This window comes from Caretta caretta, chromosome 2, assembly GCF_965140235.1.
Source record: "Caretta caretta isolate rCarCar2 chromosome 2, rCarCar1.hap1, whole genome shotgun sequence".
In the NCBI taxonomy this organism is placed as follows: domain Eukaryota; kingdom Metazoa; phylum Chordata; order Testudines; family Cheloniidae; genus Caretta; species Caretta caretta.
The window spans coordinates 87,121,995-87,149,654 of record NC_134207.1 but is presented as its reverse complement, the minus strand read 5'-3'; the positions used below and the strand labels follow the sequence as shown (position 1 = coordinate 87,149,654).

Genomic DNA, 27,660 nt, shown 5'->3' with positions numbered 1-27,660 from the left:
TGCTCATGTTCTGTGTCTGTCACACTTGCCAAATTCTTACCAGCCATGCCTTCTGTCATGGCTGTGATATCAGGACCAGCCTGGGGTAGACGGGTAGAACACAACACTATGTCCTGCTCTTGCTGCTGCTTCTGTGTAATCTGCATAGTTGCTGCCACTGTGGATACCTGTGCCCTTTTTGTCTGATGTTACATTGCCCTTTTATTCATGCCATGCGTTAAATGCTTAGGAGTGACTGGGCTGCATAGTGAGAGTTTCCTTACTGCACCAGCCTTCATAATTTTAGCTGCGGTCTGTGACACTGGATGCATGCTTAGCAACCCCATTTTGTGCAGGCTCTTTTATTCCCTCAAACGACGTAACAGTGATACACTCATGTCAACTCTCTAGGCACAGCCTTGAATATCCAGCCCCTGCTGCCTACTCTCAGCAGTGCATAAATCCAATGATCACCTAACTGATAGTTCTCAATGCTGGTTCTTATAATAGCGTAACCAACCCCCCTACAGGGTGTCAGTAAGAATGTTGTGGTACACTGGTGTCTTAGATGCTTAGTAGCTTACTGTGTGTATCACCAGCTCACGGGTTAGCAGCACAGGTCCGCCACATGCTAACAGGTGCTCCAAGGCACTAGAATCTTCTGGATCTTGCTGTCAGTGGATTCCCCAACCACTAGCAATAGTGTTGCCAAGCCTCATGCTATGTGGTGTTTTTCTTAAAAGCCCCAGCTCCTGGAGTCCTGATATTAGGTGAGAATTGCAGATTTTTTGGTTTGTTTGTTTTTAAAGAAAGTTTCTAGCTCTCATGGTTGCAAAGACAAACCTTTATATGTGAACATAAAGACCCAAAACTCATAAGGAAAATAAAAAGCCCATCCAAAGGTATTCATTTTAAATGTCATGATTTTGAAAGCAATATCATAACTTTTGGAGATTTGCCTAATTTTTCAACTCTCCGGATTGGCAGTTCTGTAGCACACTTCAAGAGAGAAGTGCTTAACTAGGGCTGCCAGAAATAGGCCTACATCTATTCTTGCCAGAATCTTAATGCATATTTATGGTCTCCAAATGACCTTAAGTTGAACTTTGGTCAGTTTACCAGTGGAAGATTCTAAATTTAAATTTTTTTAATAGATCTACTTTTTAACTAGCAGCCTTGCCCCTTCAGGCTGAATTGTTTCAGGCTCCTATGTCACCATCAGTAATAAATATTTTACAGTATTGCTGGTAAAATAAATATTTTTTTTCCTCCATGAAAAACATTTATATTTCTGGCAGAAATTGGAATACCAAAATACTTTGATTTGAAATGCTGCTATGATGTCTCATGGGAATTGTAATTTGGGTCCCTTAAGCTCCTATTTTTCTATCTACAGGCCAAGCTCCCTAGTCAGATTACTACTCTCATGATGCATCATGGTCTCCTCTCTTGGAAGAGGTGCATCATGGGAGATGTAGGGGATGCCCACACAGCAATTAAACACCAGCGGCAGGCAAGGGTCAGCTGACTCAGGCTTGCAGGGCTGTAAAATTGCTGTGTAGATGTTCAGGCTCCAGCCCCCATGAGTGGGGAGGGTCCCAGAGCTCGGTCTTCAGCCCAAGCCCAAATGTCTACACAGCCCAAGACTCATGAGCCCAAGTCAACTGACCTGGGCCTCTGTGGCCGTGCCATGGGTCTTTTATTTCAGTGTAGATGTACCCTATGCCTGTCCAGGGAGCCCAGGGTTTACCTTTTTAGGACAATTTCACTAATAGTTTTGTGAAAACAATGTAATAGCCTGACTGAAATAACTTAGAATCCTCAAAATGCTTTCTCGATGAATAATTATGGATTTATGCTCTTTAGCTAGAATTCTGATCTACTCCCCAGCAAGGCTGTTGTGGCTAGTCTCTGCTCCCTTTGCAGTGCCTGACTGGAATGAAGAGTGTGAAGGCAGAGAATCTCCCCCTTTTTAAGACCATCTTGGATTCCTCACACTACCAAAGATATTCTCAATTATGATTCTTCATTTAAACCCAGAGTTACACGGGTTTCAAATTATTTTCTTTTCTTGACTCTTCCCCTCCATCATTTTATCTTTGTTAAAAGAACAGTTAGTTGAACTTACTAACATGAGAAAGCTGGGCAAGTTTGGCTCAAACACCACGAAAGGGAAGATATAACAACCAGTGTGTTAGAAGCTGCCACCCACCTCATTGGGGGGATTGCTTATAGTTTTAGCATAATTCAGCATATAAAATTTTCCTTCAACAAAGCCAACAGGCAATATTTCACACAAGCCTTCTTCTTTCCCTTAAGTCATGCTAAATTTAATTAAAACAAATTAGACTATTGTATTTATTCTCCATATAACCACCAGTACTTATAAAGGAAATTGTTCACAAAGGGAAAACATAGGTGATCAGAGACCTTAAAGGGAACATCGTAAATATTATGGATACAGATAGAGGAGTAAACACATGGATCATAAAGAATGAGTCAATTCAAGACCTTGATTTCACAATGTAATTATCATACAATTCCCACAAAGCAGGATAGTTCATCAGTTTCTGCAGTACATAATTACTTTCATTTTAGAAGCTGTCTCCCACCTGCCTTGCCCAAAACATAAGTGTATAATAATCAAACATGTTTCCAATTAATTTGGATAGAAAACATAGGGGTGGGAACAAGATCATGGATCCCCACAGTGAAAACAAAAATCTTCAAGCAACATCAGCATTTGTAATAGCATATTTTCACCACAGGTTGTAGAATGGGAGGAAACTTGAACAGCATTACATAAACTTGTTTTGACATGATTGCCAAGACAAAAAGAGTTGAAAATTGTACATGCAAAACATTTTATACTTTAAAGCTGCTCTGAATTGTCAAGAATAGCAGTAGCTGTACAACATAATAAATACAGTTTACTCAAAATAAGTGCACAGTATTGCTAAAAGATAAGGTAATACTTCCACAAATGTTTCAATAAACCAAAAGCAGCATTAAAACTTAAATCTAAACCCGTACAATACAATTAGAAAAGCAAATATTTCAGAAGGATCACACGTTCAGAACGCATTTGCTATGCTATGCTATCTGTCTAAAAGAAGAAAATGAGAATTTTCTGTAGTAAAAAAATATAGTTTCAACTGGGGAATTTGTGTAATCCACTTAATTTCATAATAAGATGTGTGATTATACCATTTCTCTTTTCAGTTATGAATCATTAAGAATCTCATTGTTTCTCAATGCCTGCTTCACAGTTAGTGCAAATACTTCTGAAAAGGATTTTCCAAGACACAAACTATGTATGTGTCTTTAAAATATAATTAAGAGTTTAAGATACCCAGAACTTAAAACCCATGAAAATAATCATCCTTTTCTTACACCTACTTTTACTTAAAAAAAACCCTTTTCAACTGCATTCCTACTAGAAGTGTACACAATAATCACACTTCAGAGACACCTACTGGCAGAAGCTGTGAATGAAATAGCTAGAAGTTCCTAAAGATTGGACCAAATTCATCCTGGATATTACTCCACTAGATGCAGTGGAGTTACACCAGGGATGAGATTGGTCCCTTCTGCCTCAAGATACTTCACCTGTACTTTACTCAGCACAGTGCATCTGACTTGAAACAGTGCAAAATGGCTCCTTTAAACACCAAACCGATCTTCTTTTCCTACAAACCTCCTCTTACAGGAAATGTTAGAGAGTGACGAGTATGAAAGTCCTGTAACAGGTTTAACAGACTTCGAACAGCATTGCATTAAGATGGATCAATTCAGAGGCACTGAATTGCCTCAAGATTAGTATTTCTATACCCTGTGTGGGATTCCCAGCACCATATGCTTGAAACTATTTTTTCAGAAACTGTGTGTGCTCTTCATTTACTTGAAATAGCATAAATTTACTCATAAAAAATTAGAGCTTTTAAGATACCAAACATGACTATTAAATGACTATTCAAAGCAGGTTAAGGAAGTATGGTATTTTATACATGTTTCAACTGTCCTTCCTCTCAACATTTACTTCTGCCCTTTGTGGGTTTTTAGTCCTCTGGTAAGTACAAAAGAAAGATCTTCAGGGTAGCACTTCTTCACTTGCAAATTCTGCGACCTTTCATTTTCATGGTGTTTCACCAGTTACATCTGTTTTTGCATTAGTGCCATCTACTGGTGTAACATTGCTACTAGGTTCTAAACCCTCTATGCCAATGTAAGCTAACAAACACACTTTCTCTGAGCAAAATGGGGATTACCTTATTCATGCAAGTTATCTCATTGATTTTAGTAGGACAGCTTGCATGAGTAAGACAAGCAGGATTTGGCCCAATAACTTTTTGTAACATTGAAAAACAAAAAATACTTAATCTCTACAAGGAAGAAAGTAATTCTCTATGAATTCTTTTACTGCATTCTTTATTAATATATATTTTAGTTCGGTCTCAAATAACTCCACATTTTTGGATTTAAAGGCTGTTGTGCACCAACTCCTCCCTAAATTAGGCATCTCACAAAAACATACTATGTGTTATGGATTTTGTTTGTTTATGCATTACTCCTTTGTGTAACACTATATTAAAGCCAAAAATCAAGGATTCAATTTCGGTGTATATTTTAAATGAGCTATTTCTATTATTCAAGCAAAATATTTTCTCACTAAATAACTATCACTCAAAAGAAATCTCAAACTTTATAAACTCACATCATTCACCAAGTATGGGCATGAAAGCAAAGTTTGTTTGTGTAATGGTTCTTTTGGAGTAATGAATTCACAACTTTTAAGGACCCATTCCCAAAGACCCAAGTGCATGAGTATTCATAATATTAGTCTCTGACAGTGCACATGTTTAGGGAGCTTAAATATTTGTAGGATTGAGCTCTAGGTTTACACCAAAATCTGTTTTATTCACTCAATTTTCCCATGTAGAAATCTTTGTCCTAATTCTGATTTGTGTTGAATACTTTAGAAAAAGAGTTTCAATTTCTGCTGAAAAGTAATTAATCATCCAAATGGCATTCAGAATAAGTAACATTTCTCTATCTTTGTACAGTATCCAAATCTAACTGGATCGTACCCTAGTGCTTTCCTTCATCGATTGGCATCACCAATAATGGTTACATCTACATCTTGCTGAGGACTGGAACAGTTTGTCCTTTTTGCTGTAATGTTTAGCTGATCGGATGCCACTTCTGTTGCCTCATCTCTTTGCAAATTACCATCTGCAAGTTTTGCTTTTTCTTGTCTCTCATCCACACCCTTTAATGTGTCTGGGCTTACTGGCAAGAGCTCAGCTGCTGACTCTGAGCAGACCCCTCCATCTGCAGTGAAAGTCTCATTCTTAGCTTCAGGCTGTACATCTTTCTCATTGATTTTTGTCTCTTTATTTGTGACTGACACTTCAGCAATATTTTCAGATGGCTTGTCATCGTCTTTTGCTACACATGATGCACAATTACAGCCTGCAGTAATGTCTCCAGTTTCCATCTCTGCAGCACCATTTGGAGGAACCTCAGTGGCCATCTTGCCCAAGTATTCAGTCCTCACCGTTTGCTCCTTATTCTCTTCTGCACTGCCAGAACCTACATTAATTGAACACTCACAGTGATAGTAACCAGATTCCTGCTTCTTCTTATGCATGGCACAAAGATCAATTTGACTGAAGACCTCTGTGCCAAAAGGGCTGTCTTCATATTCCTTATATAGATCCGAACTAATCTTTCTGAAGCCCTAAACATTAAGGAAGCGTTTTAGCATTACATACTTAGGAAAGATTTTAGTCTTTAAATAAACTTTTTAAGTTTCATAAAAACATTTAAAACTTTAATATACTATAAAAATCAAGATAGTTCCTCTCCCCCCCTCCCATGCCAGGTTTATACAATACTAAATTAAGGGGGGAGGGAGTAGATCTACTCTGTTTTTTGGTGTCAAGGTGTAAAGAGATGGATGCCATGACTAAAATAAGCTGAGCAAAAAATGTGTAACTTTTTTTCAAACAGGATATTATGGGGTCATTTTCATTAGGGCAATCAAAAAAAGCAGAGAAACTAGATCAACTCCAAGCTTCCAATAAGTTTTAAATGCCCTGCTCACTTTAGTTTTAAATATTTATCAAATGATGTTGTATCTCCTTCATCACATTCAGGAAGATTTCTCTATTATTCCACATAAAGTTTCCTTTGATCAATTTCATCCCATTACCACCTTGCACATACTGAATAATTCATCTCCCTCCTTGGTGTTTACACCTTACAATGGAAAGTAAATTGTACGCTAGAGACAGATTACAAATAGAGCTCATATAGTTTCTTTCCCCATTATCCAGAAGCAAAAAGTGCAAAAAAGATTCAACCCAATGGCCTATTGTGAAAGCAAACTTATTACAGCAAACTGAAAGAAAACAAACACACCAGAAGCCCCAGCTCTTACAGAACTACCTATTGCTGTTGATATCTTGGCAGCTAAATACTATAGTAGTCACAATGTATAAATGGAAATGTCAATATATGAAAACACTTCAAAGAACAAATATGTTCTCTTCAGACACATACTAATGACTGCCATTCCATCGTGATCTAGGAGTATGTTCAATGATCTTTGTAAATTAAATGTTGTCAAAATTAAAAAAACAACATTTTCACCAACAGCTCCCATAACCCCACTGGTAAAAATATGGTCTGAGTAATTTCTTTGCAATTCTTCTCATTAGTGGATTCAAGTATTATGAAGCTAGTTGCCCTTTACAGAAACTAATTAAGAGTGTTTGAATAATTTTACAGTTAAGCTATCCCTAAAGGGTCTAATTCACTCAGTATTATGCTGTCAATATTTTAACAAGGATCTCCCACAAAAGATTTTGCCCTTAGTCTATAACAAACCATATGTGTCAGGGGTTCATGTGCTTACACAGAAGAGGAGGGAAGGCTAGATGAACTAGTAAAAAGCAGAGAAATCATCCCAAATTTCCCTTCAGCCTAATGGGAAAACTTTAACAGGGCTCCTGGGAGCCCTTTGCAGAACACCAGTGTATTCCCCTGTACCAATTTTGTTCAGCCCAGCAGTCTGAAAATGCTTAAGATTAAGAGAGTGCAACATATGTGAAAATAAAGAATTCTTCACAGTCTACTTTCTAAGTCTACAGCTAATGGTAGCTATAGTGCAGAAAATTTGCATAGTCTGCAGCACGGGAATGTCATGCGAATTGTAAAAACAGTCGCAAAGTCACTTTGATACTGGAGTAGGGGTCAGAAAGAGAGCTTCCAAATTCAACGTTCTGTTAATATAGTAGACATTACAGGCCAGTCATTCAAAAATAAGGACAGATATATGTAAACCTGCGTGCACAGTTACCATGAGGAGTAAAGTTGTGAGACTTTTCCTCTGTGCATTCAGTTACCAAAAATATACATGGAATCTGGATAACTGGGCATTCGTCTATATTTGCAAGCAGAATTTGTATTTTTGTGTGCACAATAGCATGGACAGACTTCTAGTATCTGCATTAAAAATAATGTTGTAATATTGTGTAACCCCCCCCCCAATCTCTGTCTCTCTCTAGTGCCACCTAGAGATTGATGAGTCTACTACAGCCTTGGCTAAGAGCTATTAATGTTCTCTTATCACTTCTTTTATCAAATTCAGGCTCAGTCTACATGAGGAACTTATGCCGGGATAACTACGTCGCCGGGATAACTACGTCGTGGGGGGGTGGAAAACCCACACCCAGGAGCGACATAGCTATACCAACCTAGCTACTGGTGGAGACAGTGCTATGTTGGCAGGAGAGCTTCTCAGGGAGGTGAAGTACCTATGCCAATGGGAGAAGCTCTCCTGTCAGTCAGTCTAGATAGCATCTTCACTAAGCGCTACAGCAGCACCACTGCAGCATTGTCAGTGTAGATAAGCCCTGAGATATATTGGGACATATTCTTCGCTGGTCTCCCTGGGAGAGCGATGGAGGCTCTCTTGGAGTTGCTCAAGATGTGCTGGATGTTGTTCTAAATCAATAGCAAGACTCATTGACTTTCAATAGAAATAACATCAGCCTTTAACATATGAGGTGTCCCATTTGACTCATTTCCCATCTATGGTTAAAGGGACTGTGGTGAGAAAATGAGCTCTATCCCTGTAACTTATGTAAGCACAGAGATGCTACCAGCCAAACTTGCCCCGTTGACAGTTGCTCATTTGGTAGTAGCGGAGTTGAATAGCATGCAGCCAACACAGTCTTTCATTACATGATAACATATTATTTCCATGAAGACAGAGGTGAGTGCTTGCAAAAGTGTTTAATTGAAAGAGGATCAAAAGTTAATCTTTTCTAAGTGGCAAGGCCTTTGACAACTATCCATGCCACACATCTTACTAGCCACTAGTAATATAAAATATTCTCAATATATGACCAGGTTATAACTATTTTTCCAACTTTACATAGAAGCACTCAAGATGCATTTGGTATAATGGTGAAGTGGTAGTTTATTATATGAAAAATGTAATTATAACCAGTAGATGGCATCGTAATAGCTAAAACAAAATTTTGTCCTTTATTTCTTGATTTTGGTATATATAAAGGTTGATTTCTTTCCTTCAGTCACTAGTAATGGATCAATTCAAGATATTCCATTCTCTGTCCCTTCTTTACCATTACATTTTCATTCAAAAAGGTTCTAAAATCAAGTTAATTCTTAACATTCTCTTTCTCAGTTCTCATGTTAGAGATCTTTCACATATATAGGCCCTGATCCTCCAGTTTGATCCACCTGAGCAAATCCTATGCCCTTGCCAAGCCTTCATTGGGACTATGTTTAAGTATAAAGAGGATTGTGATCAGTTGACCTACATGTCCACTAAAGTAGGACAAAAAGTAATGGGCTTAACTATGCAGCAAGGAAAATTTAGGCTAGATATTAGGAAAGCCTCTCTAACTATAAGGGTAGTTAAGCACTGGAATAAGCTTCCAATGGATGTTATTAAGGAAAGGTTGGACAAACACTGTCAGGGATGGTCTAGGTTTACTTGGTCCAGCCTCGGCACAGGGGGCTGGACTTGATGATTTCTTGAGGTTCCTTCCAGTCCTACGTTGCTAGGATTCTATAACAGTAGGACTGAACTGAGGCAATCATAGGTCCTAGGTATACCCCACATAGCGTCCCCATGGCCTGGCCATGGTGTCATGGTTTCAGAGTTATGGTGAATGGGGCAGTTCACACCTCTTGGAGCTATTGCGTTTAAGGCTATTTGCAGATTCAGATGGGCAGCAGTTATCAAGCTTTTCTCTGAATCCATCAGGCCAGGAACATTTTTATAAATTCTGATCTCAGCCTGTGAGAAGCTACGACCTTAAAGCACAGACATATTGTGACTATGTCTTAATCAGAACCTGAACAAGGGACCATCCATATTATAGGATCAGATTATAGGATCAGGGCCTTAGACATGTCCTACAACATGCTGAACACCTTCAATTCTTCTCAAAAATTCTCGGCACTTCAGGGGATTAGACCCTTAACTGACTTTCAAAACATTCTTCCTACAATAACCTTGCAGACAGAAAAAAATGCATTACTACAGGAATGCCAGAGTCGATCTTTAAAACACAGATGGACACTCTACTGTTCATAACTGCCAAATTAAAAGCCCTATTTCCAGTAGACTTTTCAAAAAAACTTGAGAAATTCCTGCTCAAAAGATGACAACTATGTAGAAAAGAATATTGTATGCTGTGCTAAGTTACTGCACACTAACCCTTTACAATGACGCATATATTCATTAGAACCCATTTCTTTATTTTAAAGCTAAAGGTACTGCTAAGCAAATGTCATAGTTTTGAGACAGAAGTCAATTCTAATGACTACACATACATTCTATTTTTCTTCTGTTTTAGACATAGATAGTGCCTGTATTTGTATTACTCCCCATAGACAATTAAAAAACCAAGATTTCCAGCCCAGAACCTTCAGCTCTGTCAAGGTTCCTTCCCCACTCTGAACTCTAGTGTACAGATGTGGAGACCTGTATGAAAACCTCCTAAGCTTACTTTTACCAGCTTAGGTTAAAACTTCCCCAAGGTACAAATTAATTTTACCCTTAGACTTCCACTGCCACCACCAAACTTCATCTGCGTTTACTGGGAAACGTAGTTTGGACACGTCTTTCCCCCCAAAATCCTCCCAACCCTTGCACCCCACTTCCTGGGGAAGGTTTGGTAAAAATCCTCACCAATTTGCATAGGTGACCATAGACCCAAACCCTTGGATCTTAGAACAATGAAAAAGCAATCAGTTTTCTTACAAGAAGACTTTTAATAGAAGAAAAGGAATCACCTCTGTAAAATCAGGATGGTAGATACCTTACAGGGTAATTAGATTCAAAACATAGAGAATCCCTCTAGGCAAACCTTAAGTTACAAAAAAGACACACAGACAGGAATAGTCATTCTATTCAGCACAGCTCTTTTCTCAGCCATTTAAAGAAATCATAATCTAACACATACCTAGCTAGATTACTTACTAAAAGTTCTAAGACTCCATTCCTGTTCTGTCCCCGGCAAAAGCAGCATATAGACAGACACAGACCCTTTGTTTTTCTCCCTCCTCCCAGCTTTTCAAAGTATCTTGTCTCCTCATTGGTCATTTTGGTCAGGTGCCAGCGAGGTTACCTTTAGCTTCTCAACCCTTTACAGGTGAGAGGATTTTTCCTCTGGCCAGGAGGGATTTTTGAAGGGGTTTACCCTTCCCTTTATATTTATGACAAGCTCTAACTTCTGATATTTTCTATCTAGCCTGGATTGTATTTCATACCCAAAAGGCAAACATCAAGTCAATCTGACATACCTGATGCACACAAATACAAAGTCACTTCCTTCTGCTATTATAGCTTTTTCTGTTTTCTTCGTGCATGTACTTTTAGTGTATTAGTTTGGGATTATAGTGACCTCATAAATGTGAGAACTATTTCTGGGAACTAGCAGGACAATATTCCACTGGGGAAAGAATAAACTAATCACAGAGTTATTTTTCACTTTAATTGTAAGTAATAAAAACAGCCAAATCCCATGCCATGCTGCAGTAAAGGTTAGATCAGCATGTCATATATTTATATTGTAAAAGAAACCAGCAGTCTGTCTTCAGTAGGACATTACTCTTGTTCCAGACAAATGTTGTTAAAAAGCCATCCTGTTGGTATGGATGCAGTTAAACAGGGATATTGGCCATGGCAACAAAAGCCAACTATACCTTCTACAAACTACAAGCTTACACAATGAAGGAAGGACACACTCTGTCTCTCTCAGTTGGATATGAACATAAATGCATCCATTATTACTCCATTTTGGCCAGTCTGCAAAACAGCATAGTCAGATCTAAGAAATTATGCATTTCATGAGTTACAATGAAGACTATTTTTTTTGCAGAGGCGTCATTAAAAACCTCTTCAAAAGAAGCTTTAAAACGAAGCCTAATGGGAAGAATTTAAATCAACTTAATTACCTTCCTTCTCAATGCAGGTGCTTTGGATAGCTTCAGAAATGTAAGGTGTGGTTTGAAGTCCTTACTCCCTGTAATATCGAGACCCATTTCACTGAAAGATCCCTCCACAGCTTCTGGTAAACAAGTGAGAGAAGAGACAGTTATCTACAGGAGAGATCATCAAAGACTATCATTTTCTAAAACGAAACACTACATACGGCCATGACTGGCCAAACTGCCATGGTTTACATTTCTTCATTTGTTTCAACATTCAAAATAAAAGTGAAATGTAAAACTAGAAATGGGCCTGAGATACAAAGCTTAGCTCTGGAGCCAAACTTCCCCCAAATTCAAGAGATTGGAAATGAGATTCTTCTCTTTGCACAGCCTTCCCATAGTCAGAGTTTGAGGATGTGTGTGCGTATGTCAACCCCACAAGAAACAGTATGCAATACCAGCAGCTTCAAGTGGAGAAAACAATGAGGTGGAAGGTTACCCACACTCCCATGCAGAGCAAGAGGGTGAGATATAAACTTGAAATAGGGGAGGTGGAGGCAAAAATTGGCAGATTACCCATAATGGCAAAAAAGAGTGGTGAATCAGATGTACGTATTAGAGTTAGAACAGTGCATTAAAGAAAAGTCAATTCCTTTATACCCTTATACTCCATATATACCCTTTTCTAGCTGATGACTGCTCCGTGATATGAAATGCTCATGTTTCCTACTGTTTGGTGAAGTTACTTGGTTCTGAACTGCTTTGCTAATGAGAAAAGCATTGCTAATGTTTCCACTGAAAGGTGATTTTGCTTTTGGCTACATGTCTTCTCAGAACTCAAAGAAAACCTTTTGGAGAAGGGAGAGTCACAACTGCTTTGATTCCTTTGTAAATAACATCTTAAAAAGGTAAGGACAAATAGGCATGAGGGCATCTAATTAAAAATAATGTTTTATTCTCACATAGATTGAATGGGGCTCCATAATTAACATCAGATTTGTCAATTAAACAATGTCAATTAAATAGATTTTGCAGAAAGCACATATGCTTCCTGGTCAAAAAAAATAAGCAAAACTGCTAGGGAATTATGTGGAATCTAGTGTGGTTTTATTAACAAAATTCCAAAATAACACTAAATGAACTCCAGCCTCAGCCTCTTCCTCAAGCTGAGTTGATTTTAAGGTTTCTTTCCCTCGGGACCACTCTGTCCCAAATCTCATCTCCTGCCAGAGGATTATCTCCACTTCCTTTATATTCAGGGTATACTCTGAAGAACCACATCTGCCCTCAGCAGAAGCAACATGCAGCTCCCTGCAGGGCCTCAACACCTAATAACAGTGGTGTAGCAGGAGTCCCTCCCTTATCCTTATCTTTTTCTCTCATTAATTGCTTCAGTGCCAGGGCTCTGGCTAAGTGCAGAATGTGGATCTTTAAGTATTCTGTGCTATATAACAGGACTTCACATGTCTGACAAGTGCATTCATTGCATTCACCCATCTCCCATTTTCCATCTCCATCTTTGTTCACCACTGTCCCCAAACAGTTTAGCAGTCATCTGTGTCCCAGATACTGCTTGCAAAACAGGAGCTTCCCCATGCCCTTATGCATCTCATTTGATTAAATGTTAGTATCAAGTCTCTGGCTTCGGGCTTTGAAAAGTGATATGTTAAAGTGTCCCATCCTACATAAGGCATTTGTTCTCGGATTACTGCTCCCCTATGTCAATATCTGGCCACTTTGCAAACATAATATCTCCATGTTCTGGAGTTAGAACATACCTCAAGTGTCACCAGTCAAAGGGCTGCTCTTTGTGCTACATCTCAAGCATTCCCCATTAATACTCTTTCCTCCCCTCCTCCTCACTAGTGCCAATCAGTATTTAATTTTATTCTTATAAAACCACAAGTTTATCTCACTGCTTAGTCTCCCTTTGCCTCTTCACACTTTTACTGACAAACCATAAAAGGAGTGGAGTGGGCAAGCACTTCCAGTGTGAACACACACTAGTGTAGGAGAATATGCAGAATCATGCTCACTGAAGCCCCTCTCCAAACATTCATAGGAACAAAACCTATTCTCAAGATGGAAGTGAACATGAGAACAAGAAACATGCCCAAACTGAAATGCAATTTGTGAACGTTTGTAAATAGTTTCTTCCACTATTCAACCAAAAATCAATACCAGTCCTTTCACCTCGGCATTTTACTGACCTGAAAGTCAATACTATGGCAATTTGGTGGCTTATGGGTTGGGTTTTGTGTGTCTACATCTACTGATCACCCTGTTGCTAGTTTCATCATAAAGGTCAATGACTGAATGACCAGGTATTGAGACAGAGGCCTGGGCTATGCTACAGAGTTAGGTTGACACAAGCTGCCTTACATCGATCTAACTCTGTAAGCGTCTATACTACAGTATTACTCCCACTGATGTAAGTTGCCCACTACACCGACCTCCTCCTCCTCCGCAAGAGGCGTAGTGCATAGGTCGATGTACTTTGTTTACACTGACACTGCGTCAACCTCTCTATTGACTGTTCCAACTGTCAGTGCCTAGCAGCTGACAGCCCAGAGCCCCGCCACCCAGGGCTAACACCAAATCGATCACCTGTAAGTCACTCTAAAGCTGAATTTCACCAGCTCAAGATACAATTTAAAAGTGTGACTTAAAGCACCTATGGATTCCACTTCTGGGGAATACTCCAAAGAAGGTTTCTGGCAAATTTAGACAACTCCACTTAACCTACTTTGAAGGAGTCAGTAATTACAGAACTTTAGCTCCACTCAATTTTATATTCCCTTGATGCATGGAAGAAAATTATAACTTGTTTAAGCAGTGGCTTACTCTTGACAAAAACGAGCACTTTCTAATTTATTGCCAATTAATTTTGATAGTTTCACTCTAAAATATTACAGATTACTTGTATAGTGTGGACAGAACAAGTACCAGTGATTAAAATTTCCTTAACAGAGCCAGAGGTCTATGATTACAGATTTTAGGGCATCAAATTTCATGTCAGGAGACAGAGTAATGCCTCCCTAGAGACCAGCTCCAGCATATTAGAATGAGAGCAGGTTCTATACATTGGAATTCCAATGAAAATTGCATTGAAAGTTCAAATTTCAAAAACGTTGACCAGCTCCAATGAAAACATTCTTGACAAAGACATGCAGAGTCAGTAAGGGCACATTGAAGCAGAAATAGCTGGTAATAAGTCGTTTGAACTTTGTTTGTATAATCATTCCCACAGAGCTGGTTTTCCCTCATGCAGCCTGACCACACCCAAAGGCAATGTATTTTTTTAAACAAGTGTGACCATGCAATGAAGCAAAGATGTTGTTTTTCATCTCTACAGACCAATTGTTCTATGTCAGAGTAATCTAACCAACTTGGAAGGCATTTATTCAGATACTTTTGAAAGAGGATATTTTGATGCATATTTTTAAGGCTCATTATATGCAAGAAGATTATCAAAATTGTGGATAAAGGAGAATAAAAAATATGAAATATTAAATCTCTTATTTTCTCAGTAGCAAGAGCACTGGTAACTGAGTGAACAGTACAAAAACTGGCAGGTTGTCTCATCGTCGGACAATTTTGAAGTATTTCAGGAAATCAATGTGCAATCAGATATTTAAAAAATCAAGCACTGAAAGCACATGCCTGGGGTTTGCAATCAAAATTATTCTCTGCTCTAGGGGGTGGAGGGAGGGGTCATATTGCTGGGACTAGGTGCCAAGTTTCCAGAATCTCTGAAGGTACTCAGTTACCCAGGCAGGGAGTACATATGGGAGCCGGTAAGCCCAATATTTTAGTAATTCTAAAAGCCATTACAATCTCACCATCATTAAAAGGGGGAAGGTACACAAAACATTTACATGTGGAGCAGACCAAATTTAGCATATTTTTGCTTGTGCTAGAGTTATATGCGGGAGGTTGGTCTTATATAGCAGGACTGATTGGCACTAAAAATAATACTGACTGCAAAAAAAAAAACTTTAGGGTTTTAGGGGGGGAAATCAGGAACAGCATCTGGACAAGGAAAAGGCAGTCAAAGAACTGACTGCCCTTCTGGACAACTGATGGAAGAGGGAGTAGACCATTTTTGGAATACTTATTTTTGGCTTTTGTATTTTGAAGGACTCAGGATCAGAGAGCTAGTCATTCCTTTGAAAAAAGACGGGAAAGAACAGACTAGTACACAGGATTTCACCGCAGGTAGTCCTCTCCCGGATACCCATGTATTCATCTAAAACAGACTAGAAGGGCACACAAGTTAGGAGGACGCTGCACAGAACAATATATGCAGTCCCTTTTTCAGTAGGTTTTCAAGAATTTGCTATGTGCTCCAAGGAAGTAAAGGAGCATTAATTTAGATGGTGCCCAGATTGGTGGATGATTAAGTAAAAGGGGCACATGATGAGGATTCATTTAACCCCAATCAGAATAATTTTGTCACAGACAAATGAGCCAGAAGCGCATCAAAAAAGAAACAGTTTGGATATGGTGAAATTTGCTGAAGTTCTAATCCAAATGAGTGAGGACAGTGTCAGAATATTTTTAACAAAAGCACAGCTGGTTTGGTCCAAAATTATCCTCTGCTATGGATGTAGATAAACAAGGAAAATGAAGACTACAGACTCAGGCAAAAGGTAACAGAAAGTAAAGTGGCTAATTTCATTCAGCAGAGCTGCATAGAGATAGAGAAGCAGACAGGTTTGCTTAAGAGATACAGGCATCTCCATAAAAAGAAAAGGAGGACTTGTGGCACCTTAGAGACAAACAAATTTATTTGAGCATAAGCTTTTGTGAGCTACAGCTCACTTCATCGGATGCATTCAGTGGAAAATACAGTGGGGAAATATATACATACAGACATATATACATACAGACTCCACCATACAGCTTGTGCCACACACTCTCAAAGAAACTGCGGAACCACCTGATCAACATCCTCTACAGCAAACAGGGAAAGATTAAGAATGAGCTCTCAAAACTGGATACTCTCATTAAAAAACCAACCTTCCACACAAACTTCCTTGTGGCTGGACTTTACAACTGTGTACATCATATACAATATGCTGTTAAACAAATTACTATTATGAATATTATATTATAATTCTAAAGCACCTACATCCTAAAGGATCCTAAAGTGCTTTACAAACTCCACTCATACACAGCCACTGAAATACAGCCACCCAATGGACGGTAGCAGACAGGTGAACAACTGTTACAAGCATGCTGCACAACTTGGAAAGGAAATGTTGGTACACGCCACTGAGGCACACATCCACTCTTAAAAAGAAAATGTCATGCGATGTTTAAGGTCTATTAGAGTGAATAGGACCGCCGTTCATAAGGTCATATCTTAAAGACCCACACATAAAAGAGCAGAGTGATCCAAAAGTCACAATAGCCAGGAGAACTATCTTCCATTCCCTGCTCTGCGACCTTAAAAAGTGAACATTTCTGTGACTCAGATTTCCCATATTACTGAACTTCATGGAACTCGGTCTATCCATCAGTTTCTATGCAGTCTAGATATTCCAAATTTTATGCTTCGACTACTAAAAATGCCGCTGTAGGGTACATTTCTCCACCCACCTTCTGAAGAAACATGAAGCCCTGAAGTCATAATCACCTTGATCATTTAAAACAGCCTAAAAAACCATCTCAAACACCACTCATTTTACACAAATGGTAAATCTGTTCAGATACTCACCTGCAATTCTGCTTAACATTTGCTGTTCATCCTCTGACATTTTCACATATATCACTTGGTTGTTAAATTGCCCAATCCCATGAAATGTCATGTTAAAGAGTTTACCCTGCAAAATGGCTTCCACTTTCGCTTTGCTCTGCTCCAGTGCCACAACAGCCCTTAAATAAATAAATAAATAAATAAAATCCACACTCAGAAAGGTAGATCACACGACAGCTAAATAATCATCTGGAGGGTCTGAAATTGGTGATATGATGGATTGTTGTGATACATTGTTTTGGGGCAGGAAGGTCATTCTGCAGGGTTGCCCAAGGCATGAAAGTACAGTGTATTTTCACTGTAAATTTGGATATAATCCCTTTGATTACAACTAGAAGATGTGCAAGTGGTTTATGTACCCCATGATACATTAGAGAATAAATGACTTCAAGTATGCACTGACTGATCCATTAAAAAAATTGCCTGACATTGTTGCTAAGGCTTCATAGTGATCAAGTCATTAATATGCAAAATGTCCGCTAAACTTCTGCTCAAGAGCTGAAAAACCCACAAAATAACGAACTTGGTCTTTTTGTGGTGTGAAGGTAGATCCATACCATTACACAGGTTTGCATTAGTCTGTTTTCTTTCTTTCTTTTGTTTGTTAAATCAAAACAAATCCATTATCTCAAATGAAGTGCATTTATTGGATCATTGACCCAATACATTACAAATCCAGAAAAGCATTCTTAAAGTTGCTGCAATGTCAGGTCAGTGTAAACGTGGGAGCTTTACGCCCCGCCTTTATGCTTTTACTGATTGAGCAAGGTATTAAAGCACATACCTAACTAAGCACTAGTAGCTCCATCCAAGTTAGGGTGACCATATTTCCCTATGCTGAATACAGGACATCTGGTAAAATTACTTGTGTTCAAGCGAGTTCAATGGCAATCAATCAGAACTATACACTACAAACATTCACATTAACATCAAGCTGACTGAGCCCCTGTTAAAAGGAAATACTGCATAGTTGGATTCTTTTTATTTACCTTCTTATCTTTAAGGCTGCAGGGTTCACACAGGGAGGGGTGACACACACACATTCCCATACACCTCTCTTACATGGAGGGGGTGACCAACTGACCCGAGTCTCCCTGCCCGGCGCTCTCCGCCCTCCACGCCTGGCTGGGCCTCCGGGACGGACCCTCCTCTCCTGGTACCTGGCACCGTGTCTTCCTGAGGCAACAAGTGTGGGGGGGAGGGGCACAGGATCCACATACCCCTCCTCCCCGCTCCCCGATTTCTGCCAGGGTTCACACCAGAATGTGGCCAGCAGCAGCCCTTTGGCACTTTGTGGGAGGGAAGGGACAGGAGCTCCTTCCAACCACAGGGGATAGCGGGAAGGGACAACTTGGCCTGTGTCTTTGCAGAGCTCATCTCTTCCCCCCTCCCCCACTCCCCTGTGGCTGGAAGCAGCTTGTCCTTTCCTGCCCGCACAGTGTCAAAAGGCAGCTAACACCTCCAGGCTGCTGCTAGCCACCAACATAACCCAGCCACATCCTGTTCCCTGGCTACAGCACAGGGAGGGAGGGGTTAAGCCTTAAGGATGCATTGTGCACCAGGGCCTAGGAAGCCTGACTGCAGGGGCTTCAGCGAACCCCACCAGAGAGGTGGCTCAGCGGGCAAGGGTGCCTAGGGTACGGAGCAGCCCTGCACTCCCTGGGGGGCAGGACCTAGGGCAGGAGGTTGGGGGGTGAAGAGGGTGCTAAGACCCCGCCTGGGGGGTTGCTGTGGAGCCTGCAGTGTTGGGGCGCAAAGAGGGGAGGAAGCAATTTCCAGCCAACTCCTCCCCCCCTCACCACTCCAGAGCTTAGCTGAGGGGTGAAGAGACTTCCCCGTGCCAGCGCTGTGTGGGGCTTTGGCACATGCAGGGCTTGGCTCCTTATGGCCAGCGTCCTGGGATGGAGGGTCTTGGGCTTTTCCAGGTTCCTGGCCCAGCCAGAGGCAGTGGGGGAAGGAAGGAGCCTGCCAGCCACGCTGTTGGTGAGCTGAGCGCTCCAACCAGGGGCTGGTTCTCTACACAGTGCTGGGAGTGGCACATGCCCCGCCGGGGGATATGGAGGAGCAGCGGGGCTGGGGGGGGGGAGGGTGAAAGGGCAAAACAGGGAGAGGACAGCAAGAAGGGGAGCATGCAAAGTGCTGATGGGTGGGCAGCAGAGGCGACATATTACCAGCTGCCACCTGGCACCTGCCCGTACTCACCAGCCACCACACCTCGCAGCCAGTGCTGTCCAGGAGGAAGAAGGTGGGGGTCCCTGCTGGGAGCGGGAGACAGAAAATATGGGACAATTTGCCCATTTTTAAGAAAAAGTCGGGACACCTGCAGGAGGGCTTAAATACAGGACTGTCCCTTTAAAAACAGGACGTCTGGTCACCCTAATCAAAATTACATTACTCACATGCTTCAAGTTTGGCATATGCCTAAAAGTACCTTGCGAAATCAGGGTCTTAATGCACTGAGAAACTAATGCACAGTCTAGATGATGCATCTTTTAAAATAATAGGCTTTTTATTTTATTTTGAGGAAATTTCCATAAGTTAGATGTAAACCACTGGATCAGTGTGTGTTAAAAATTCCTTTCTCTGTGCAGATGTGATTCTATTAGAGCCACCAGCTATAAAGCCTGGCTCGAACTCAAACTATAGAAAATCATGCTTTTAGCTCTGGCGGTCCCTGGTTCAATTCCTGGTGTGTCAGCCAAAATAAAGCATTATGTACTTACATCACAGCGGTTTAGGGACATTTAACTATTGTTTACTGTGACTTATTATAACCCTATTTAATGTTATGGATCACTACACCTTATGCAAATTACATGCCAACAAATTTGATTTTGTTGCATAAAAAATTAGTAAAGTAATGTTATACAAAGCTAGGACAGGCTGTGCAATCCACTGTATGTTGTGTGTAGGAGTTGTGAACACTAATCCCATTAGGAAAGCATTTTCTGTGCCTATATAAAAGCCACTTAAGTATTATTTTATGAATCCCAACAGCTACTAATCCATATTGTGGACAAACAGTCTTCAATATTATATGAAGCCTATTTTTCCATTTATAGTGGCATAAAAACTGCTTCTTTATGGCTCATTAGGTCTCTGCAGATCTTGTACAGGAGAGCAGCGAGAGCCCTTTGAAGAAGATTCTGCACCCTCATCAGCAACCACGAGCACTGCAGTGACCCATCCTTCAAATCAGATGCTACTGTCCTCCAAACTAGCAATATAATGGGATTTGCTAGAGGGATTTTTGCAACAGAGCAAAACATTTCCTCTCCCAAGGGCTGGGTTTGCTTCTTCAAATATATTGTTGGCATGAGGAGTTAGATAGTAAACCTAGCAAATAAGAACATAAGAATGGCCATACTGCATGAGACCAAAGGCCCATCTAGCCCAATATCCTGTCTTCTGACAATGACTAATGCCAAGTGCTTCAGAGTGAATGAACAGAACAGGTAATCATCAAGTGATCCATTCCCCGTCACCCATTCCCAGCTTCTGGTAAACAGAGGCTAAGGACACCATCCCTGCCCATCCTGGCTAATAGCCAGTGATGGACCTATCCTCCATGAATTTATCTAGTTCTTTTTTGAACCCTGTTATAGTCTTGGCAAAGAGTTCCACAGGTTGACTTGTGAGTTGTGTGAAGAAATACTTCCTTTTGTTTGTTTTAACCTGCTGTCTATTAATTTAATGCCGTGACCCCTAGTTCTTGCGTTATGAGGAGTAAATAAAATTTCCCAATTTACTTTCTACACACCAGTCCTGATTTTATAGACCTCTATTAATTAAGACCAAATGAAATGGTCTTTCATGTGACTAGTGCAGAATACCTGCTGTAGGAATTGGACCTATTTAGTACATCTTTATAGACAAACAGCAGATAAAGGATGCAGAGAACTTGGCAAGAAAGATATGCTTTTCAATAGCTATTCCTGTTAATTTTATATTACAGGCACATGTCCATTCTTTTCTAAAGTTCATTAGTACTGCTTAGCTCCAATCACTTCTGTAAATGTCTGATTCATATTTTGATTACCTTTTCCACCACCCTTTTATTCTCTTGGAGAATTTATAACTGAAATACACTGCATAATCTGTTCCCTTGCCAAATGAACTCACAGGAGCATTCACATCTCTTCTCCCAGCCCCACAAAAAAGCAATACCAATAGAAATGCCCATTTCAGACAAATAGATGTATGGTGTCATTTCAGGTCTGATTCATCTTGGGAATAGATAAAAAGTCTACAAGGCTCTATCTAAACAGGCAAAAAGGATGGGTGTGACACAGAAACCCATTTGTGATTCACTACTGTGTGTCATAAGGCCTTAATGCATCAGGCCTGACAGACTACACTTAACACATTGTTGTCATTATCTGTATCTAAAAGATGACATGTAACATGTCATTAGAAAACTAATAAGTCATTGATAATTAATATTCTTGCATGATGTATGGGTGGGTACAAAGGGTGGATACAAAGAGTTGTGAATAAGTGCTAGAATTATGTTCTCAAAATGTCCTTGGCAAGCAATGCAGTAAGCACAGTCTGCCCTAGACAAAGGAATGTGTATTGGTTTGATTGTCATCAGGCAGTGACAATGACGGATGGTAAAGAAAGCTATTAAGTTGGGAGAAGGCAGCATGGCATCTACTTCCCAACAGGACAGAGGAACTTTATCTGAGCTATAAAGACAGGGGGACTGAACCTTAAATGATAAGCAATTGAATCAACTGATTGTATAAAATATTTCTGTATTATAAAAATGTATCAAGTAAGGTCTTTTCTGAAAGCTAATGACACACTGGTGATTAACATCATTGTGAAATATGTGTGTGAACACTGTATGAGGACGTATGAATACTTAATGATATTATGCTTTAAAGTCTGACCAGACACAGGGAAAAACAGGTTTTCTCCAAGACAGGAGGGAAGGCAGCTATCTACCTGTCTTTCATGAAATTAAGCAAGGTGTGACCAAAAACAGTGGAAGACCCATTTACATACAAATCAACAGGGGGACGGGAAGACCACAGGAAGAGGAGAACCGCATGAAGTCATACTGTTTTGTCCTCAGATTCATGAAGTTTAGGAAGATGTAACGAGAGAGAGAGAGAGAGAGAGAGGAGAAGCCAACTTGGCATCCATTACTAGACAGAAGCCAGAGCTGTTCCAAGCTGAGAAAGATGGGTCCTTCAAACAAGGGGGTTGAATTATCTCAGAATCAAAGATTGATAAGGAAACAACAAGCTACAGCCTTTGCTCAAGGTAAAGTTACGTCTTAGACTCTAGAAAGCATATTTTACTTTTGTTTGTTTGTAACCCTTTCTAGCTTTATTCCTCGTGCTTGGTATCATTTAACCCAGGTCTTTTTGTTAATAAACTTATTATATTTTTACAATACACCAATTCAGTGCTGTACTTGAAGGAAGGGTGTGCTGTACTTGAAGGAAGGGTGTATTTACCCCAGTTAATTTAATAAGCTGTGATGTGCTTTTGTCTCTTTAAAAGGAGCAAACAAATCCTCATTATTCCTCTGAGTGCTCCAAGAGAAGGCTATTCACTCCAGGACAGATGATTTGGGGTGAAATTCAGGACTGGAAGTATGCGTAAATTCACCCGTGCATAAGTTCACTGGATAATAGAGATTAGAGAGGGGTCTGTTGTGTTGTAGGCAGGCTGCTGTGGTCAGGGAGGTGAACCAGGGCTGCATAGCACACAGCCACTCAGGATACTGCCTGTGTCAAGAGAAGAGAGTCACAGCAGCACAACATTTTGAGGTACTGAGGATTAGAGAGCAGGCAGCAATACAATCTGTCACTGGTCTGGATTGCACCCCAGAACATGGCAACAGGTTCTCAGGCACAAAAGATTGGTTTTCTTCCAATAAAGTTAGCTCAACTAGACTGAAAATCAACCTTTATACCGATGTAGACCCTGTTTAACATCTTCAAGTTCATATGAGCTAGTCATGTCAAAGCCCTAATCCTCAGGTTGGAGTCATTAACCTTGGCTTCCTTCAGCAGGCACACAGGTAAGGACACCCGTTTAGTCCAGTTCCTACTTCCACTATGCTGGAGTCTTTCAGCTAGGCATTAGATACCTGGAAGCCTTCCCCCACAGCTTTTAACCTACAATTAGTTAGTTTCCCCAACAATGCATATTCAAAGCGGTCTTACAGCTAGTCAATATATAGCTCCCTATCAAGCTGCACCAGCCATGTTTCAATTTTTTTCTCCTCTCTCTTCAATGTTTTATAGAATACTAAGATATCCCAGTTGCTAAGGCTTTCCAGTTACCACAAGTAGGCACCCCTATTCAAAATTCTGTGGTTGCTACGTAACTTCCATGAACTTTTCTGTACAGATAAGTTTACATTCTTCCTTCTTTTAACTCTATAGAAAAGCAATAATACAGTGAATACCCATGCTGCTCACTTTCCACCACTTGATGACAGTGCATATTAACTATCATTAATTTCAAAATGTCAAACTCTAAAGTCACTGCACCTAAAGTTCATGTAGGAAGCTCTTGGCTATGCATTCAATAAGCTAGCAAGTCAGATACAGTTTAAAAAAAGCAGAAAAAGAAAGGCCCTGGTAAAAGTAGTTATTCACAGCTACAGTGCTGTATATGTCATCTTAAAAGTTAGCCTTGCATTTATTTATTTTAAAGAATTCTTACTTTTTCACTTCTTCTTCTGTTCTCAGATGAGCTACAATGATCGTGAGATGCATCGTTTGAACAGGAATTAGAGCTCTCAACAAGTCAGGTTCTTTAGTGAATATTAGCTCCTGGACATCTTCAATTTTGTCCAAAATCTGCAATGCAATAAATAAAAAGGAGAAAACATCATTTTACATTTAAAAAAGGCTTATGGCTTGCTGTAAGAATTTCCATAAAACTGTAGCCTTCAGTTTAATGCAGATTAAGGCAGCCAGGTTTCTCTGGTTTTAGAAAGCATGAACGTACAGCTCAAAATCTCAAGTAAATGCATCATGTCACTCAAAGGACAAAATTCTGTCTTCAAATATATTTGTCCAGCCCATTAACTTCAATGAAGTTGCACAGGTGTAACAGTAGAATTTGTATATCAAAATAAATTCAAAGGTCAAACTACTTTCCTTTAAAATCCTATGGGCTAAATTCAGAACTGGTGTAAGTAGGTGCTAATTCCATGGACTTTACAACAGCTCTGAATTTGACCTTAAGTGTGCTGGTATAAAGTCACAAGTTCTGTGAAAATATTAATGTGATCATCATGTAGTTGTCAGTTGTTAATAGACTGTGGAAATTGAATAGCATTTCCATAATTAATTTTATGCCATTTTCTGATTACAAGTTTGATCACAGATTAAATTGATGTCTCTTCCCAAAAGGAAACTGTAACAGCAAACAAAATAGTTCATCTGACTAAACATATTGTTCCTTGAGATAGCATTTTGTAGAGCTGCAGGGGCAATTTTTAGCTCTTCTGAGTCTATTTGTATCTTAATGTAATTGACTCAATGAAAAGTGAGGGAATTCTTTTGATAAGGGTTAGGAATAAGAAAAATTAATGAGAAAAAAGAAAAAGGAATTCTAGTACACAGGAAATTTAGCACATAATGGAATCTTCTTATAACAAAACTCTTTGTATATATTTAAATTTCCATATGGATCCAATTTGTAATTCGTGTGTGCATGTGTATGAGAGAGAGAGAATTTGTAAGGATTCCACTTTACTCTTGGATAGTAGAAAAGCTTGGCATACTTATTGTACAGTTTAGTTACTGGCCAAAATGCTAATTTTGGTGATGGGTGTAATGAGATTTACTGAACATCTTGAGATACAACTAAAGACAACTTAGTTTGAAAGTATGAAAAAATATTGAACCACTTGAATTACAATTTTATGGCCACCTTCTGCCACCCTTTCAATGACATCTGTGGAACCATTCCTACAGTCTGGTACCACTTGTCATGACTAAAGGTATCTTAAACTGGACTATCACTTCTGGCACATTTGCAAAAATATCAATAAAAAAATCAGAATATTTACAAGGGAATGGTTTTTCTTCAAAGAGAGCTTCAGTGGTGTGCAGTGTCAAACAGCCCTGGGTACCAAAGCCCTCACTCCACATAAGAGAGCAAGTGTAGGTGGGAGCCATGCAAGATTCCTTCCCATCATCCAAAAAATGTGTTTCAAGAATATTCTTCAGATGAAAGAGTAGATAAATCTTTCTGCCCATTCAATTCCAATCACTAGGAGACTCTCGAAGAAGCTAATTATGATGCCACTTTCTGGTGCAGACCCATGTGCATTATGAAATAGACTTCAAACCTCTCCCCACTGCCAGAATGATGTGGGGAAGCACCATCAAAAAATTTCAGAGCTTTCCTCCTCAATGAGAGTGTCTAGTCTCACTCAATAACAATATCTCCTCAACATCATCAGCAACCTTTCCAACGCAAAGTCATACTGAAAGCTGATTTTTATTAACCTATTCTTGTTTTTTTAATCGGAAGTAACAAGCAAACCGCAAGGCTCAATTAGTCTAGTTTGGGATGGTAGAGACCTAATTGCCTCCTGTTGATAGAAAGCCTTCTGGCGCTTCCCTTCACACAGCAATATGAGATATCTTCTGCGCTTATCTGGTCCAGAGGGAGGAAGGATGGTAGGTTGGCCCCAGGTTCTTATGGCTGGATAATCCCTAAGGATACTAGTAAGGAGAACTTCTGTTCAGGAGACAGTAATTATGCAAGTATACAGATGGATGGGGGAAAAGGAAGTTCTTTATGTCCCTTCTGCACTTTTGTTTACCCATTCAAGGGCCGCACATGATCAGTCAGTTTTAGGGGCCACAGAAAGTTATATGGAGACCTTTCTCCTGCCTCACGATCACCTCCAGAGATTACGCCAATCAAACTCAGTTAAAAAATAACACTCCAATAAGAACACGGTCAAATAATACATTTTTAAAAAGCAGTAATATAAATGAGTCATAAATAAAACAGCATGAAAATAAAGTGCAAGAGGGGTGAATTTTCATATAGACACCTAAAAAAGCACGCAGGCGGGTAACTGCATGCATTACACCAAAGCTGAATTCATGTGTTGCTTTGTAGAAGAGGATCCCTGATTGTATAAGCTCATGCACAAATGATGTGCACAGCTTTGGCCTGTGTCTTGTGATACAGCAAGGCCAGAGAGCAGTGGGAGAGCGGAGATATATAAGCTAGGGCTGTCAAGCGATTAAAAAAATTAAACATGATTAATCGCATTCAAACAATAATAGAATACCATGTATTTAAATACTTCTTAATGTTTTCTACATTTTCAAATATATTGATTTCATTTAGAACACAGAATACAAAGCATACAGTGCTCATTTTATATTTGTTTTTGATTACAAGTACTGTAGTGCAATCTCTTTATAATGAAAGTTGAACTTACTAATGTAGAATTATGTACAAAAAATAACTGCATTCAAAAATAAAACAATGTAAAACTTTAGAACCTACAAGTCCACTCAGTCCTATTTCTCATTCAGCCAGTTGCTCAGACAAACAAGTTTGGTTACAATTTGCAGGAGATAATGCTGCCCACGTCTTGTTTACAATGTCACCTGAAAGTGAGAACAGGCATTCACACGGCATTGTTGTAGCCGGCATCGCAAGATATTCACATGCTGGATGTGCTAAAGATTGATATGTCCTTTTATGCTTCAACTACCATTCCAGAAGACGTGCCTATGCTGATGATGGGTTCTGCTTGATAACGATCAAAAGCAGAGCAGACTGATGCATGTTCATTTTCATCATCGGAGTCAGATGTCATGAGCAGAAGGTTGATTTTCTTTTTTTGGTGGTTTGGGTTCTGTAGTTTTCGCATCTGAATGTTGCTTTTTTAAGACTTCTGAAAGCATGATCCACACCTCATCCCTCTCAGATTTTGGAAGGCACTTCAGAGTCTTAAACCTTGGTTTGAGTGCTGGAGCTCTCTTTAGAAATCTCACATTGGTACCTTCTTTTTAAGAACACCATGAAAGTGTTCTTAAAACCAACATGTGCTGGGTCATAATCTGAGACTACTGTAAGATAAAATATATGGCAGAATGTGGGTAAAACAGAACAGGAGACATACAATTCTCCCTCCAAAGAGTTCAGTTACTAATTTAATTAACACTTTTTTTTTTAACGTGCATCACCAGCATGGAAACGTCTTCTCGAATGGTGGCCGAAGCATGAAGGGTCATATGAATGTTTAGCATATGTGGCATGTAAATACCTTGCAACGCCAGCTACAAAAGTGCCATGTGAATGCCTGTTCTCATTTGCACGTGACATTGTAAATAAGAAACAGTCAGCAGTATATCCCATAAATGTAAACAAACTGTTTTGTCTTTGCAATTGGCTGAACAAGAAGTAGGACTGAGTGGACTTGTAGGCTCTCAAGTTTT

General features: G+C 39.7%; 1 protein-coding gene across 1 annotated transcript in view; it reads right to left on the bottom strand.

The window, feature by feature from the left end:
• Window positions 1-5,080: 5,080 nt before the first annotated feature.
• LOC142070763 (uncharacterized) overlaps window positions 5,081-27,660 on the bottom strand; it is a 52,781-nt gene continuing 30,201 nt past the window's right edge. The window contains exons 4-7 of the mRNA XM_075124730.1: window positions 23,903-24,039; window positions 17,177-17,334; window positions 11,479-11,591; window positions 5,081-5,719 (exon numbers count right to left, since the gene is read on the bottom strand). Of these exons, the coding sequence (XP_074980831.1) occupies window positions 5,081-5,719; window positions 11,479-11,591; window positions 17,177-17,334; window positions 23,903-24,039 (1,047 nt within the window). The remainder of the gene's footprint in view (window positions 5,720-11,478; window positions 11,592-17,176; window positions 17,335-23,902; window positions 24,040-27,660) is intronic.